Here is a 14857-nt window from a genome sequence, read left to right as displayed (position 1 = left end):
TATGGCGAAAACCATGATTAAATTGAGTCTTTCTAACTACTGATTTAAATCAAAACCACCCTGAAAAGAAAATAACTAAGAAACCAACATTAAGAACTTTGAACATATTTTTTTCAGATATACAGTACAGAGATAGCTATGCAAACGATTTTAATGAGGGGTATGTACTTCACCGACTAGGAACCCTTAAAATGTGGCCTGCTAACCCACTGGTGGGTTACACAAAAATGTAACTTAATATTTTTCATATGCTAATTCAGATGTTCAGTCCTAAGTAACACAACAAAAGCACAAGTGGACCTCAAAATTCACACGTACGTTTTTAAACATATTTAACACTAACCTTCATATTTCCCAATCGCCTTGTCCTGTCAACCACTAGAAGCTTTTTAATAAGGTCCCTGTAACAGAGGATAAATTTGTCATTGTTTTATTTCATTAGGATATGCATACTGCAGACCACTGGAAGCACTTTTATTTTACCATCATAAATATTTTGTGCATTTTAACAATTCATGTTTTCCCTATTTCAGAATGTTTTACATTCAAAGGGTTCAAGACTAGTATGAAAACAGGTAACCTGTCTCAGTGGAACAGTGGTGAATCTCTCTATAGAGTGTAGTTTCTTAAGAAAAGACTTGGGATGCAAGTTCCTTGCCTGAAACGTCCTTTGCATTTTGTTAGGCATTCCAAATCTCAAGTCAAAACTGAACTTCCTTCAGAGCATGGTTTTAGACTAGATCTTATAGCAAATTAAAAAAGAAAGAGATAATTTTCAATCATTAGGTTTCAGCCAATAATACACTGAATTCTACCTTGGTTAAAAATAGAGAAAATGTGGAACAGTAAGTTCTCTGTTTAAAATATAGTGGGGACTAGCTTGCATTCAGAAGTCCTCTGCAGAAAATGAAATGTATACTTTAAGACCCTAATATTGTTTTATGAGCTTTGCATAAAGCTAAATTCAACTTTTTAAAAGCTGAGACAACACTTAGAAAATGAAAAGTGTTATGTAAATACATTTGTAAGTACTATGTTAACAACAAAATCAAGGATTACATTTTGTTCTGTTATTCCACTGTAAATCCAGAACAACTCCATTAAGGTCTGGTCTAAACAAATCATCTAACGTTGACCTATGTCAGCGTACACACTACAACCTTGTCCTGCCAATGTAAGTGCCCTACTACACCAACATAACTATTCACCTCCATGAGAGGCGTATGGCTTATGTTGGTGTAGTTAGGGAGATGCCGTCTTACATCTTCTGTTGGCTGTCTTAATTTCATGGCTCTGTGCTAGAGCTGTGAAATTGACAAGAAAGCATCTAAAGCCCGGCTGCCCCTAGGTACATGCTCCCAGCCAGGGTGCTGCCCAGAGGTTCCTCTCTTCGGGAAGTGAGGAGCCCAGAAGGCTGCCCCTTACTCCCAGCTAGGAGCAGGGTGCCAAAAGCTTGGGGTAGGGGTGGAGGGCAGCTGTGCTCCCAGCATGGAGGGCTCAGCACCTCAGGTCAGTGGAAGCGCTCCTGGTGAGGATGACCAACAGGAGGGTAGTAATTACTGTGGTGGCTGTAAGTCGACCTAAAATAGACTTCACTGGAGTCCTAAGGCAGTGAAATTACCCTGGATACACACAGGTATTACAGAGAAATTCAACAACAAATTTCTAGAGTGAATTACATGTGCTCTCAGTGGTTATATTCTTAATTATCTACAACTTAACCTCTTCAATGAAAGCAAAACAACAGTTTTGTATGTTCCACAATAATCAATGTCTAATACAAAACACACAGCTTAGCCATCTTCACTGTTCTGCAGCCTAAAGAAGAAAGAGGTGCTACTGCAATCTTCCTTGTATGAAAGGACTTCAAAACAGGAGTGCCTCAGAGAAAGATTGTGAAGTAAAAAAAAATCAGATCTATATTTATCCAACTCAGCAAATAAATATAGTTTTTTTCCTTTGAGAAACCTAGGAATCTTAGTTTGGCATATTGAGAATAATGAACTGAATAATAAATTTTCTAAACAGCTTGAAAACTGTCATATGTGACAAAGCAAATATTTCTGAAACTCAGTGGAAAAAACAAAACAAAAACAAAAAAAACTTCAGCTGCCAGCCATGCGGGAATACAAAAGTGAAATTGGAAGGAGATTTCCTAATCTCCCATAAACATTTCAGCCAGTAAGTGGCTGGATTTAGATTCAGTCCTGTGATTCAGTCATTTGTAGTCATTCCTGAAGGCATTTCTTTTCCTCCCTGGGCATCCCAGAGGACACTTAAGGATGGGTGAGGGAGGGGGAGAAATCTAACCATTATTGTTCTAAACAAATAGACACCCTTTCAAATAGAAGAGTGAAAAGTAAGTCAAATTAGAAATGAAGGGCCAGATCTATTGCTAGATCCCACTGGGTTAGGAACAAGTTTGTGTAGTCATTTACTGTGTCATTTAAATCAGAATTGTGTTATTCAATTGATGACTCTTGGAGTAAGTTGTAGTGATCTTTTGACTGTTCCTCAAACAAGCCTTGGAAATGCAGGAAATACACAGCTGAGACAGAACTGACTCAATGATCTTGAGTTGTCACTGAAGCTGTGAATGTATTCAAATTAACATCTGTATCAAGAGACAGTGTAGTGCTTCCTTAATGTCCTACTTTATACACAGGATTAAAAAGTCAAATGTTCTAACAGTTTATTACATATAGTGTTGAATTCAAGTAGGTGCCGACATCCTAGATCAGACCTGCTCAATAATTATTTAGACTGCAGTGGCACCCCCATTGTTATGCATTTCCAAAACACAAGATGACATCTTCGCCCTGAAGAGTTTACCCAAAAAACCAAAACCACACACTTTTCAAAACAGAGTGGTCAGGGAGGTGGCTGACACACCTATTAGTAGTTCTATTTTAACAGGGTGGGCAGTGGACAGCTACAGACAAATACCTTCAAACCAAGGGATTATTAGATGGCTAAAGTCTCATAATTTGTGTCAGAAATGGGCCTTGAAAATAGATTTGAACTAGAAAAGGATAATGGTCAGGGCATGAAAGTTCAGGAAAGGCATTTTGCATGTAGAGGATGGGAAGGAATAAAGCACAGACTGTTGCAGGACAGTCAGATAAACTGGCAACAATGATGACATCAGAGGCAGAGTGAAAAGCGATGTGAAAAAAGACTAGGTTAGAAGTAGAAAAGGCAGAGAGTTATGTAGGGCCTTACTGGCAGTAACAAGAAACTTGAACTTGAAATAGTGGAAGAGGAGAAAGTGGTGTGGCAAAGTCAGATCAACAGTCTACAGAAGCAGCTGTTTTCTCTAAGGATTATAGGGAATGGTATGGGCATCAATAGGGAAAGATAAAAAGAGGCTGCAGTATCAAAGCCTTGCCAAGAGTCTTTAATGGCTAGACATCATGGAAATGTTGTGGAGAAAGAATTATTTGGGCACATCCTGGATGTGAGGGGGGGAAAAGGAAGGGATGTGTCAAAAATGAAAGAATAATGGTTGAGTTCATAGTAAAAAAAATAGGGAGTTCTGTTTAAGTTGATGGTGAGAAGTCAAGGAAGAGATGTCAAAGAGGTAGGATGAAATACAGAATTGGATAGTGGGAAACAAGTTAGGAGTGAAATGATAGATTGGTGAGTCAACAGTATAAAGAAGCACTAGATGAGCTCATCCAAAAAGATGTAAAAAGAACTGAGGGGTGAAGAACAGAGCCATGTGCGACCCTCTCGCCCCCGAAGGTGGAGAGGAAGGAGGAAGATTACCCATCAGGACAGACACTATAAAAATACCTAGAGAAGTATGAGGAGAACCAGAAAAAAAAAAAAAGAGAGTATTCAAAGGGTATGATACCTAAAGGAGCTTAACTGCTCACTGATGGCCATCTTTCTCAATTTACAATGGAACTTGGATACACTTGGTGAGTGCGGGGATTAGAATGTCTTTCATGGCATCAGAATTTACCAGATAATACAAGTCAGTGATTACGAGTCAGTGTGACTGAGAAATACAAACAGATGCTGACAGTACCCTAGGTTTAATTGCTTTTCATCACGATGGCCTAGTTATCAATGACAAAGAAACCAACTTTGTACTGTTCGCCTTCTGGCCATGTACCCAGAAATTACTACAGACAGCACATACGGAGATGTGTACTCTTTGTTGAGAAGGATTGTATTAAAACACAATGGACAAGAAGAGGAAACTGCAGGAAACTGGTAGCAGCAGCAGCAGCATTTTGAGAGCAGCCACCGTTCAGAATATGTACAAGAATGGGATACTAGGATCAGTCAGCATAAGCACCTATAATAAGCTGAAGCATGCTCATGAAATCTGCTGATACAGCTTTAATAATGGTCTTGTGAGAAACCTTGTGCCTGAAGAGGCGTTCACAGGAGATGGGAGAGAGAAACATTTAAACTTTATTAAATATGTTTTCATTTTGATTTCAGGACTAAATTTTGTCCAAAATATTTTGCAACAAAGCATTTTAAAATACTGCAAGAAGGTATCCTCCTATGCAGATCCTTTCAAACTATGCTAAAGAGGTAATTAAAAATAAACATGTCCGTGATGAAAGCCATATACTTACTTCACATACAAATCCAAATGTCTGGGGAAATCTATTTTGCCAGCAAGAATCTTCTGATATATACCAAATGGGTTGTCATCAAAAAATGGAGGAAACCTATTTGAATTAAACAACCAAAACACAGCTTTCTTTAGTTATCTGCAGAAATGTATAATGTTGAAGTAATTTATCTGCTGACCAGATTGTTAGGCACATAGTTATTCTGTATGCACTGAGGCATTGCATACTGAAGTCAGGGTTAACCACACCTCTGTAACTCATTTAAGGTAGCTATTCTGCAAAACATAGAATGTACAGAACACATTCAGAATATATTAAAATTGAAATACTAAGAACTATTTTTAATATTACAATAGAAATGTCAGTCACACATAGTGCCGGAAGATTTCCCTTGGAAAATCTGTGCTTTGGCTTTTTCCCTATTGGTGAAATTTGAGAGGCCCTCACCAAAACCAATTCTTCCCTTCTAGTCTGGACACTACTGACTTTCCCTTCACCTTGGCTGCCAATTCCAGAATTAAGAAGCTGTAGTTCTTTACCTTTAAAAGACAATATAAAAATAAGGAGCCAGTGGACTTTTTTTTTTTTGCTGCACCTCTTGCAACAACTAAGAATTTGTAACCCCTCTTGGGCTTCTCTTTCTACAGGCTGACCTGTTTGCTCATCAGAAAGGATACACGTATCACTGTGGAAATATACCAGTTCAGTAGGTTTAATAAATTGAATTCTGGACTCCATACATTTCCTGAAATTCTGGACATCCACCTTCCTAAAAGTTACCCAGGGGAATCTTTTTTACCAAAAGAAGCTACTGTGTAACTACTGTTCTTACAGCCACCACCCTTGGCCTCCATACATGGAATGTGACGTTGCTGTTTGCAATGCTTATGCTTCTAAAATTTAAAAGGGTTGCAGCTCCTCATCTTCACTGGTGTCAAGGCTGTGGGGGTGGGGGGGGAAAACACCACCACTATTTTTTACTTTACATCGAGTCTTTAGTAGTATAATGCCATGTGTAGACTAGGAAGAAGGCTGGTGTTTTTAATGTATTAGCTAAAATGTTTTAAAGAACTGCTGAATAAAACCATGTTAAATCCTATCTACATTAGGTTCTAATACCTTTAAAAGTTAATTTCCTCCCTACTGTTTTAATATGCTTAGCTCCTTTTTTTAAATGTGTACATTAGGTGCTAATTCTTTGCAAACACTTGGTAGTCTAGACAAGACCTTAGTGCCATAACAATAAATATTTTCCTCCTATATGACTTCTCTTTCTGCAGTTTATTTTTTTTTTTTAAATTTAGTCTCTTGTTCCATAATCACTGTATGTCAGGTAGATACTAATTGGACAATTGTTTCAATATACCAGAATCTTCATGTAACAAGTACAGTAACTGGATTAACATTCCTCTTACACTGTAGATACGAAACCACAGTCACAGGCAACAACCGAATTCAGAGTTTCCCTAGATGCTGTTTGAGTGTCCAAGAAAAAAAACCAGCCATATCTTCACTAAAGAAAAGAATGATAACTAAAATATTTTTGGTAGGAACAGATAAGAGGGGGGATCTTTATTTATTTTTCTCCATAAAGGCAAAAGTAACAATGAACCTCGTTTGGATGATCTCATCATGAAATAGCGGAGCCTAGAATCTATGAGTCTATGAGAACACACAATCACAAGTTTTTCTGAAGTCTAAGGCCCAGATTTTTAAAGGTATTTAGGCATGGCTATACTTATTAATTTAGGAACCCAAGTCTCATTTTCAAAAGTGATTTAAGTACTTCAGAATCCAGATGTCAGTGGGATTTAGGCATCAAAGCCAAACTGTCTTTTAAAAATGTGCCTAAATATATTTAAAAATCTGGGCCTAAATTCCTATCTTGGACAACTACAAGAACGAACAATGTAGCAAGAGAGGATATCAAATTTTGGATGTGCTCAATTTATTCCCCCTTATATAGCAGAGACACTGAATGGATGTCCTGTTTCTTATTTAGAACTGCCTATAGAATTGTGTTGCTTCTGTGTAATTTTTATTCATCAAAATGATACTAAATTCTAAAAAAGTTTCAATTTTGTATTTATGATTAAGATTCATAATCCTGTTTTTGACTTGCTGTGTGAATTACAAAAAGGAATGTTAGGTGCCTGAGAAATCTCTATTAGGAAATTGTTAATCCAGCTTTATTAATAATGTAAAAGGAAAGAGAATGAATTTTATGCAAGAAGTTTTTTTGATGGAAGTTACTTCCATCTTACTTCTCTCAAAACATTTTTTTTAAATGACTAGATTCTCTCCCAGGGAAACATCCAGGTGAGACATTGAGAAATATGATAGGGAATGAACGAGTCTAACAATCAGTACAAGTTATTACACTGCCACAGATTAAAAATGCAATTTCTTTCTGCAAAATATGCCATTCAAGTCTAATTGTAACTGCTACATAGGACAGATATGTGCTCCATCAGGTGCTTAGAGAGCTTCTGGAGCAGGAAGCAATGCTGACATCTGGATTCTATTCAGTAAAACTATAATGATATTGGAATGTAAGCTTGTGCTTCAATAATTCCCTACTGTTGACAATTGCAGACACATTTTATAAGCAGTACACTATTGGAGTATACATTTGTTTTCTCTTCCAAACCCTTAATAGCTTACTACAGCTTTGAACTTTAACATTAATCTCAGAGAAAAACCAATATGGCAGCATCTTGGAAGACTGGTCCTATTTATAAAATGCTAAATGCTCAGTTATGGTTAGAAAGCACTCCACTGCATTGTGTTCATTTTATTGGATACTACTCTAATCAGACTTTCTAATAGTGATGAGGATAATCCCTATGACTAGCAATAGAGCAGGGATTTTGTTTGTGACTATATATATCCACTTTCATTCAACTCCTACATATCAAATACATTCCCAGAGGCGGAGTTCTTCATCTATTCTTGAGAATATTGGCATCTCAGGACTATTGACATGGAGACTATTACATGTAACCATATTCTGCATGAGAGGAAAATCTGATAGCACCCAAGTGGAACTATTAAAAGAAAACAAAAGAAAGACTAAGCAACATATGATAGGACATTCAGCAACTTCTAAGAAGGTTAGCATGTTTTCCTTAAAAAGCTTGTTAGCCTTTAAAAAAAGAACAGCAAAACAAAAAAAGTCAACATTATAGTTATCCGATGAATGTCCCTAATAAGTTTAAAAGGAGCACAGAACGCAAAGTTAAATGGGATACCACACCAACTTGAAATTAGTCATTAAATAAAGATACAGATACCTCACTTGCCCCTGAGTGTCCATCAAATTTGTGATTTTACAAACATCTTCCCCTTCATTTTCTTAAAGTTTCTCACCCCACTGCTATTTTAAAGACTCATACAAACATAAGAAAAATCAGCAAAAAATTGATGAGTTATCAAGTTTATAAAATTAAAAAAAGAATCTATTCTTTTTCAGCTACTGTAATCTCAGTATGACCTGTCACAATAATAGATTTTTTTAATCTAGATTTTTTTTTTTTAGTATTATTAAAGTTGACTATGTCCCTTCACAGTGTAGGCCTGGCCAGAATTTGAACCCACTGCAGATCACTGTTCACCTGGAGTTCTCATTGCTTCTGGATTCCCCAACAGCTACAGACATGGTAGGCACCCTTTTCCATCTACAGCTGTCAAGTAGGCTGTCTCCCTTCTGTCATGTTCAGACTTTGTTATGGTGATTCACATATTTGTCATCTCCAGGCTTGATCACTATAAAAATTCTCTAGCTATTAATGAAGCTGCCAATATTAAAAAAAAACAAAAAAAACCTGACAGTTGACTTAGAATACAGTAGCACTGTCTGTTTAGGAACGAAGGCTGACAAAAGTACATCCCCTGCAGTGCTTTCCTCACTGCCTCCCTATAAAATACCATGTCAAATTCAGTGTTTCAGTCTTAAACTTCAAAGTCACATAAGGGATAGATAAAATTTCCTGGGGATTGCCTGACCCTGCTTCATTATGACTTCCCATGGCATCTGTGTTCCACTATATACAAGAGTCAGAACTTTCTGCACAACTGCTTCAGAAATCTGGAGTTAAGTCCCAGAAGATATTAAAATGATTACAAACCACACTGACTTCAAATGAAAATTCCAAGTCCACTTTAAATCACTTTTTCATCATGTATATTTTTAGTAAGTCAAGGACAGTTTCTTTGAATTTTTCTTTATTGCCCATGACCTATCCATGAACTTTTACTAAAAATATCCATGATAAAATATAAATTTCAGTAGAAAGACAATTGTAAACCACTCCCTTTGTTGACTGATCCATGGGATGGCACTGAAATCACTCTCATAGGATTAAATATGGATTTTGTCACTAAAAGGTACTATACAAGCATCTGCCCCTCCTCCCCATAAAAAAATAAAATAAAATTTAAAAAAAGGATAAATCCAAGTGCTGACAGCTGTAAGAAAAAAAGAACAGTAGATAACCTACTGCCCTGTTTATTTAGGTAAGTTCCACTATCATGTAGAGCTACCTTATAAAAACAACCCATAATTCATGGCAATATCCCTTCATTAAATTCATTTTGCAGCATAACTGGTGACATGACTACAGATAGACACATCTAACTGTTAAATAACCAATATTTGACATTAGGCAGAAGAGGTATCACCTACATCTGTTCTTGAAGGGGATTAACCCATTGCAGGACAGGAAGGGTTTGAATCCTGAAGTTTTAGATTCCACCATGAAGGCACGGCAGTTTCGTGTGATGTGCCTTCCCCTGCTATACCAGGTTGTGTACAGGAGGGTCCTAGACCAATGTGTTAGTTTGGATTTTCTTTATTTTTTTTTCATGGGTGTGGAGGGGGGGTGGAGGGGCTGGAGGATGACATCTCTGAAATGGAAGTATGAGATAAGATTTTGTCTCCTAAAATGTTAAAAAAGAACCTGTTTAAAGTCTCAGAAGAGAGTGATAGGTCAGATACTCGGTGGGTTCTGTCTTGCTGCCATAGGCAGTAAATGGGAAATGAGGGAGGGTTACAGCCAGCCATTCTACTCTTCATACCCTTGTACAGGAGCACAAAGAGGCACAAGACACATGGGTGGCCCGAAGAGATACCCTTTTATACTGCTGTATGGCAGCATTAGTGATAAAATTCCATCAGTCCTCATTTTTTTCCCCCCAGTATACTTTCAGCAGATATGCAGTGCACATGCAAAGAAAGGTATAACTTTTAAAAACATTTTTGAAGTCTTTATGTATAATATACAAGTAAATACTCAATTGGGCTTTTATTTTCGGTATAATCAAATAGCTGAAACAGGAGAACTATATTAATTTTCCTTTTATTTTTCATTTTAAAAATTGCATTGATTAAAAACCTAACATAAGAGTTTCAATTATCCTCCTTAAATATTTAACTCAAATACTTACATGAATGTATTTGTAATGTCAAGAAATATTTCTTTAGTGGCAAAGATTTTAAGTTTGTCTTCTGAGAACACCGCCATCTAGTGAATCCCAAAATATTGTTGGAAATAAAGTTTATAAGCATATGAACTCAAGAAAGAATCCCTAGATAGCTTTTACTTTTTTACTCCTCTCCTCCTGCGCCTTTTTGGAATTTACTATACTAGGAATAAACTTTTCATTCAAAGAAATAAAGCACCATAACAGAGTGCACAAAATGAAATAATGCAGTGTCTGTTTTCCAATTGCCATGTTCCAACTTCCATAAGATAGGAGAGGTTTTTGATATAGTTGTTAAAGTCTCAGTCTTAAAGTTAAACCAGGCTCCTTAGAGCAAACTAGTAGCCTTTCTCTGCACAAGAACAGTCCATGCACAAAATCTAAACTCTAAAAAACACTTAAGCTTCCAACTGAAATATAAATTAGAGTGAGAGGGTAGAAAATAATGAAGTTTGATCATAACTCTTTTTTTTTTTTAAAGGAAAAAGAGAAATGTGTTTAAATATATACATATATTTTAATTCTTGAACTGTAAATCAGGTGAGTTACTCTTTATGAAGCTTGCTCTCTTTGCTTCAAAGAATTGCCAAAAAGACAAGTTACAGTGCCAGTTTGCAGGACGCTCAACCTTTGAGAAAGGTATAATTGGTTATTAAATAAATACTTTATGGAGGCTCAAACTGAACTCCATGATGGGAGAATATAGAATTGCAGAATTTTGAGCAGAATATTTTCATAACTGTAAACTGGGATTTTGCTTCAAAATCTCCCTCTAGTCAGGTTATTGGGAGTTGTATGGCTAAATTCTTTTGCATTCCTAATAGAGTACATCTTTGCAATCTCTCTCATAGGCTCTTAATTCTTTTCTTCACAGTAAGACAAGATAATCTATTAGTAATAGACTAAACATATACCCAGATATTTCAAACTTGTTATTTGGAATACTGAAATAGAGTGAACGTTATGTACTTAGTATCACCAGAGAAACACTTACCCTGACAGCATCTCAAATATCAAAATTCCTAGAGCCCACCAGTCCACAGCTCTTCCATGACCCTTACTCTGTATCACTTCTGGCGCAAGGTATTCTGGTGTGCCACACAGCGTCCATGTTCTAAAAGAAACGAATCAACAAAAACATAACATCTAAACTTTCATTTACCGCTTTAAATGGCTGGATTGAAACTAGAATTAACATTAATACTGTAGGCACACTAATGTTTGGAACAGCCAAGTTCACAAAGCTCTAAATGTACATTACAAATGGCAAGTCAAGAATATTGCTGTTTTTAATCATTTCATACAAGGTCAGGAAAGGCCATAGTAATTATCTACTCTGAACTCCCATAACAGAGGTATAGGGAAGTGAAATGACTTGCTCAGGGTCACATAGGAGGTTAGTGATAAAGATAGGAATAGGAATCACGGTTCCTGATTCCCAGTACAGCACTCTATTCACTAAATCAGTGGTCACCAACACATTGATTGCAATTGACTGGTCGATCCTGAAGCCTTGGCCAGTTGATTGTGATCTCCGGGGCTAAAAGTCCAGTGAGGCAGCAGGCTCAGGCAGGCTGCCTGCCATTGCCCCACACTGCTCCCAGAAGTGGCTGGCTGCTCGCACATGTCTGCAACACACTCATGTAGCTCCCATTGGCTGGTTCCCGGGCAATGTAAGCAGCAGGGGCAGCACTTGCAGGCACAGGTAGCACACAGATACCCGCTACACACACACACGGGGCCACACGCAAGACGTGCCAGCAACCAGCCACTTCTGGAAGCGGCATGGGTCCCCGGTAGACAGGCAGCCTGCCTGAGCCCTCTGCACCGCTGACCGGGAGCAGCTTGTGGTAAATGCCTCCTAGTCGGAGCCTGCACCTTGCACTCCCACCTGCACCCAAACCCCCAGCTGAAGATTTTTAGAATCATGTTGTTCATCCTACTTATCCATTCATATTCCTATGTTTGCATCTTATTTTCATGCAAGGAAATTTCCAATATTTATAATTAGAATTTAACATGGAGTATAAACATCATATTTTGTAAGAAAAAAGGCAGAGAAATAGGCAAAAAAAATCAGTAAGTACACAGCTTTTATCTAATCCTGGAGACTGCATCCACCCTGCCAGTTTAACCCACAAAGCTTGCAGTTCATATGGAAATGCAAATTTTGTTGTCTTCTCAAAAGCTGAAGTCCTCCAAACTAGCTTAAATATGCAGCGAATAAATAACTTTTTAGACAATTTAAAATTCGGTTTCTTATAGTGCATTGTAGTCCTGGGTCTGAGTCACTTGCACAGTGCAGGCACTTTTGATCAGTCATGAATATAATTAGTAATACTAAGAACAGCAGTAGTAGTAACTTCAGCATCATGCAAGGAGGCATTTGTGTAATGCTGCTAAAACCACCAGTAAGCTCCTGCCATTGACAAAACCCACCTAGAATCTGTTGATTCAGTGTTTAGCTTTGTACTCAGATCTCTGCTAGTCATCAGCGCCCTACAACCCTATCCCTGTGGCTATTTAAGGCTCCCCACATGTGTCTGGAAATGACAACTTTCAGCAGAATCCCAGCCCTCCCCTTTAAACACATCTGAAGGACCCGCGCCAGAACTCTCACCCATAACCCATCCCACACCACAACCTCTCTGCCCCAGCCTGGATCCCCCTCCTGCAATGCAAACTCCCTTCCAGACCCTGCACCCCTCACCTTCTCCCGCATCCCAATCCCTTGCACCAGCCCAGAGCCCGCTCCTGCACCCGAACTCCCTTCCAGAGCCTGCAGCTCTCACCCGCTCCTGCACCCCAACACTCTGAACCAGCCTGGAGATCCCTCCTGCACCCAAACTTCCTCCCAGGGCTTGCACCCCTCACTCCTGCACCACAACCCCCTCCCCTAGTTGAGAATGCTACACTGATTTGCAACAATCCTGGAAGGATTTTGGATCTATAAACCACAAACGACACTAATAAAAAGTAGAAGTCATGAAATGCCCAGTGGATTCTATGAGATTGGGTGTAGGCGGCATATGGTCACACTGCACCTAAACTCGCTCCCAGAGCTTGCACCCCTCACGCCTGCACCCCAATCCCCTGCCCCAGCCCTCTCCCACACTAGCCCAGAGCCTGTACCTCCTCCCACACCCCAACCCCCTGCCCCAGCCTAGTGAAAGTGAGTGAGGGTTGGGGAGTGTGAGCAACAGAGGCAGGGGGAAATGGAGTGAGCAGGACGGGGCCTAAGGGAAGGGGCCGGGTAGATCCTGGGTTGATCTTAAGTTCAAAAAGTGATCTTGTGTGTAAAAAGACTGGAGACCCCTGCACTAGACTATATGGCTTTGAACTTTGTTCCAATCTAATATTCAAAAGGGATCCATTAAACTTGTGTTTGATTACTTTTTAAAAGCTCAGTTTGCTTAGAGATATTTATTGTTGTATATCCTCTCTCCACAGATACACAGGTCTGCTAAAATTTTAATACTCTGCAATGTAATTCAAGCAAACATTTGAATTACACTATATTACATATACACACACTTATCTATCTGCTTTGACTCAGGGCTCATTTATTGTTTTGTCAGGATACATTTCTAGCCATTCAAAATTTATCTTTACTATCCAAGGTTAAGCACTGTTATTAAGGAATGTTAAGTGGTAATTCATCTGCCTATGCTATATACACAATAGACAACTAATTGTTGTAACGAACTAGAACTCTGAACTGTTCTCTGTGAAACATCTGTGCTGCATCTTTTAGAGTTTCTTTGGCTTCACTATCTTGAGATTCTTTTTAAGTGTGAAAATAAAAATCCTGTTCTCATTTTTGAAGACTTGCACTTCCCTGAAATTAAGTAGTCAAAAGATAAAGCATTAGAGAAAATTCTTGAGTTGAAATGGGAAAAGGGGGCATCTCCATCACAGAAGAGGTATACAGAGTCTTACTCCTTGTCAAAATTTGACAAAAAGTACTCCTAGAATGAATGAGAAAAATCATTTCAAAGGTTTGTATCCCACCACTATAATTGCATTTGAAATATAAAACAACCCTCTCCACCTCCACAAATTCTCTCTCTCTTGGGAGGGGTGGGGGGGAACAGGTTTTCTTTTTTTTTTTTTTTTTTTAAAAAAGAGTCAGGCCTGAGATTTTAAATTGGGTGTTTATTAGAAAGGAAAAGGTTGTTGAGGCAATCCTTTAAAAGAGGGCTCCTACTGTAGGACTTTAAGTTTGTTAATGTTTTAAATGTGGCAAAAGTTAAAGATGTTTTGCTCCAACAGAACTGTCAGAATATATTTTCAAACACACTCCTCTACATGCCCAGCATTTCTTGAAACTGTTCATTCACCTAAAGATACTCCTTCAGTTTTTACCATAAGAAGTTTGGGGAATTATTTTTAAAATCTAGAAAATGTCTGATTTTTAGAAGACACCATCTAACACCCAAATACCCAGACACAGCACTGCTTTACACAATAGTGCCATCTAGCAGTAGCCTGAAACATGACTATAATGCAGTACAAGGTATGCAATCAGTATTAAAACATGAAAAATTCAAAACAAAAAAATAGAACCATATCATTTCAATGTTTGATTTTTCATTCACATGAATTAGTCAAGTGCTACAAACTGAGCCAGATTCCAGCATTTGACTATGGACTTTACTACAGAAAACAATGCACAAAGCACATAAGAGAGTTGGAATCTTTTTGGATTCTGACCTTCAAAACTTATTTGTGGCCAGATTTTTCAGATAGGAAAGTCCTTATGAAATATTAGAGCATTGCTT

The 14857-nt window shown here is 38.1% G+C and overlaps 1 protein-coding gene across 3 annotated transcripts in view; it reads right to left on the bottom strand.

Moving 5' to 3' along the window:
* Nucleotides 1-14857, bottom strand: part of PRKX (protein kinase cAMP-dependent X-linked catalytic subunit) — a 107885-nt gene that overhangs the window by 13344 nt on the left and 79684 nt on the right. For all 3 annotated transcript variants that reach the window (XM_050964297.1, XM_050964314.1, XM_050964306.1), the window contains exons 4-6: nucleotides 11071-11190; nucleotides 4596-4691; nucleotides 344-401 (exon numbers count right to left, since the gene is read on the bottom strand). In XM_050964297.1, coding sequence (XP_050820254.1) covers nucleotides 344-401; nucleotides 4596-4691; nucleotides 11071-11190 — 274 coding nt within the window. The remainder of the gene's footprint in view (nucleotides 1-343; nucleotides 402-4595; nucleotides 4692-11070; nucleotides 11191-14857) is intronic.

This window comes from Gopherus flavomarginatus, chromosome 1 (assembly GCF_025201925.1).
Source record: "Gopherus flavomarginatus isolate rGopFla2 chromosome 1, rGopFla2.mat.asm, whole genome shotgun sequence".
Lineage (NCBI taxonomy): Eukaryota > Metazoa > Chordata > Testudines > Testudinidae > Gopherus > Gopherus flavomarginatus.
This window is presented reverse-complemented; position numbering and strand designations above follow the sequence as displayed.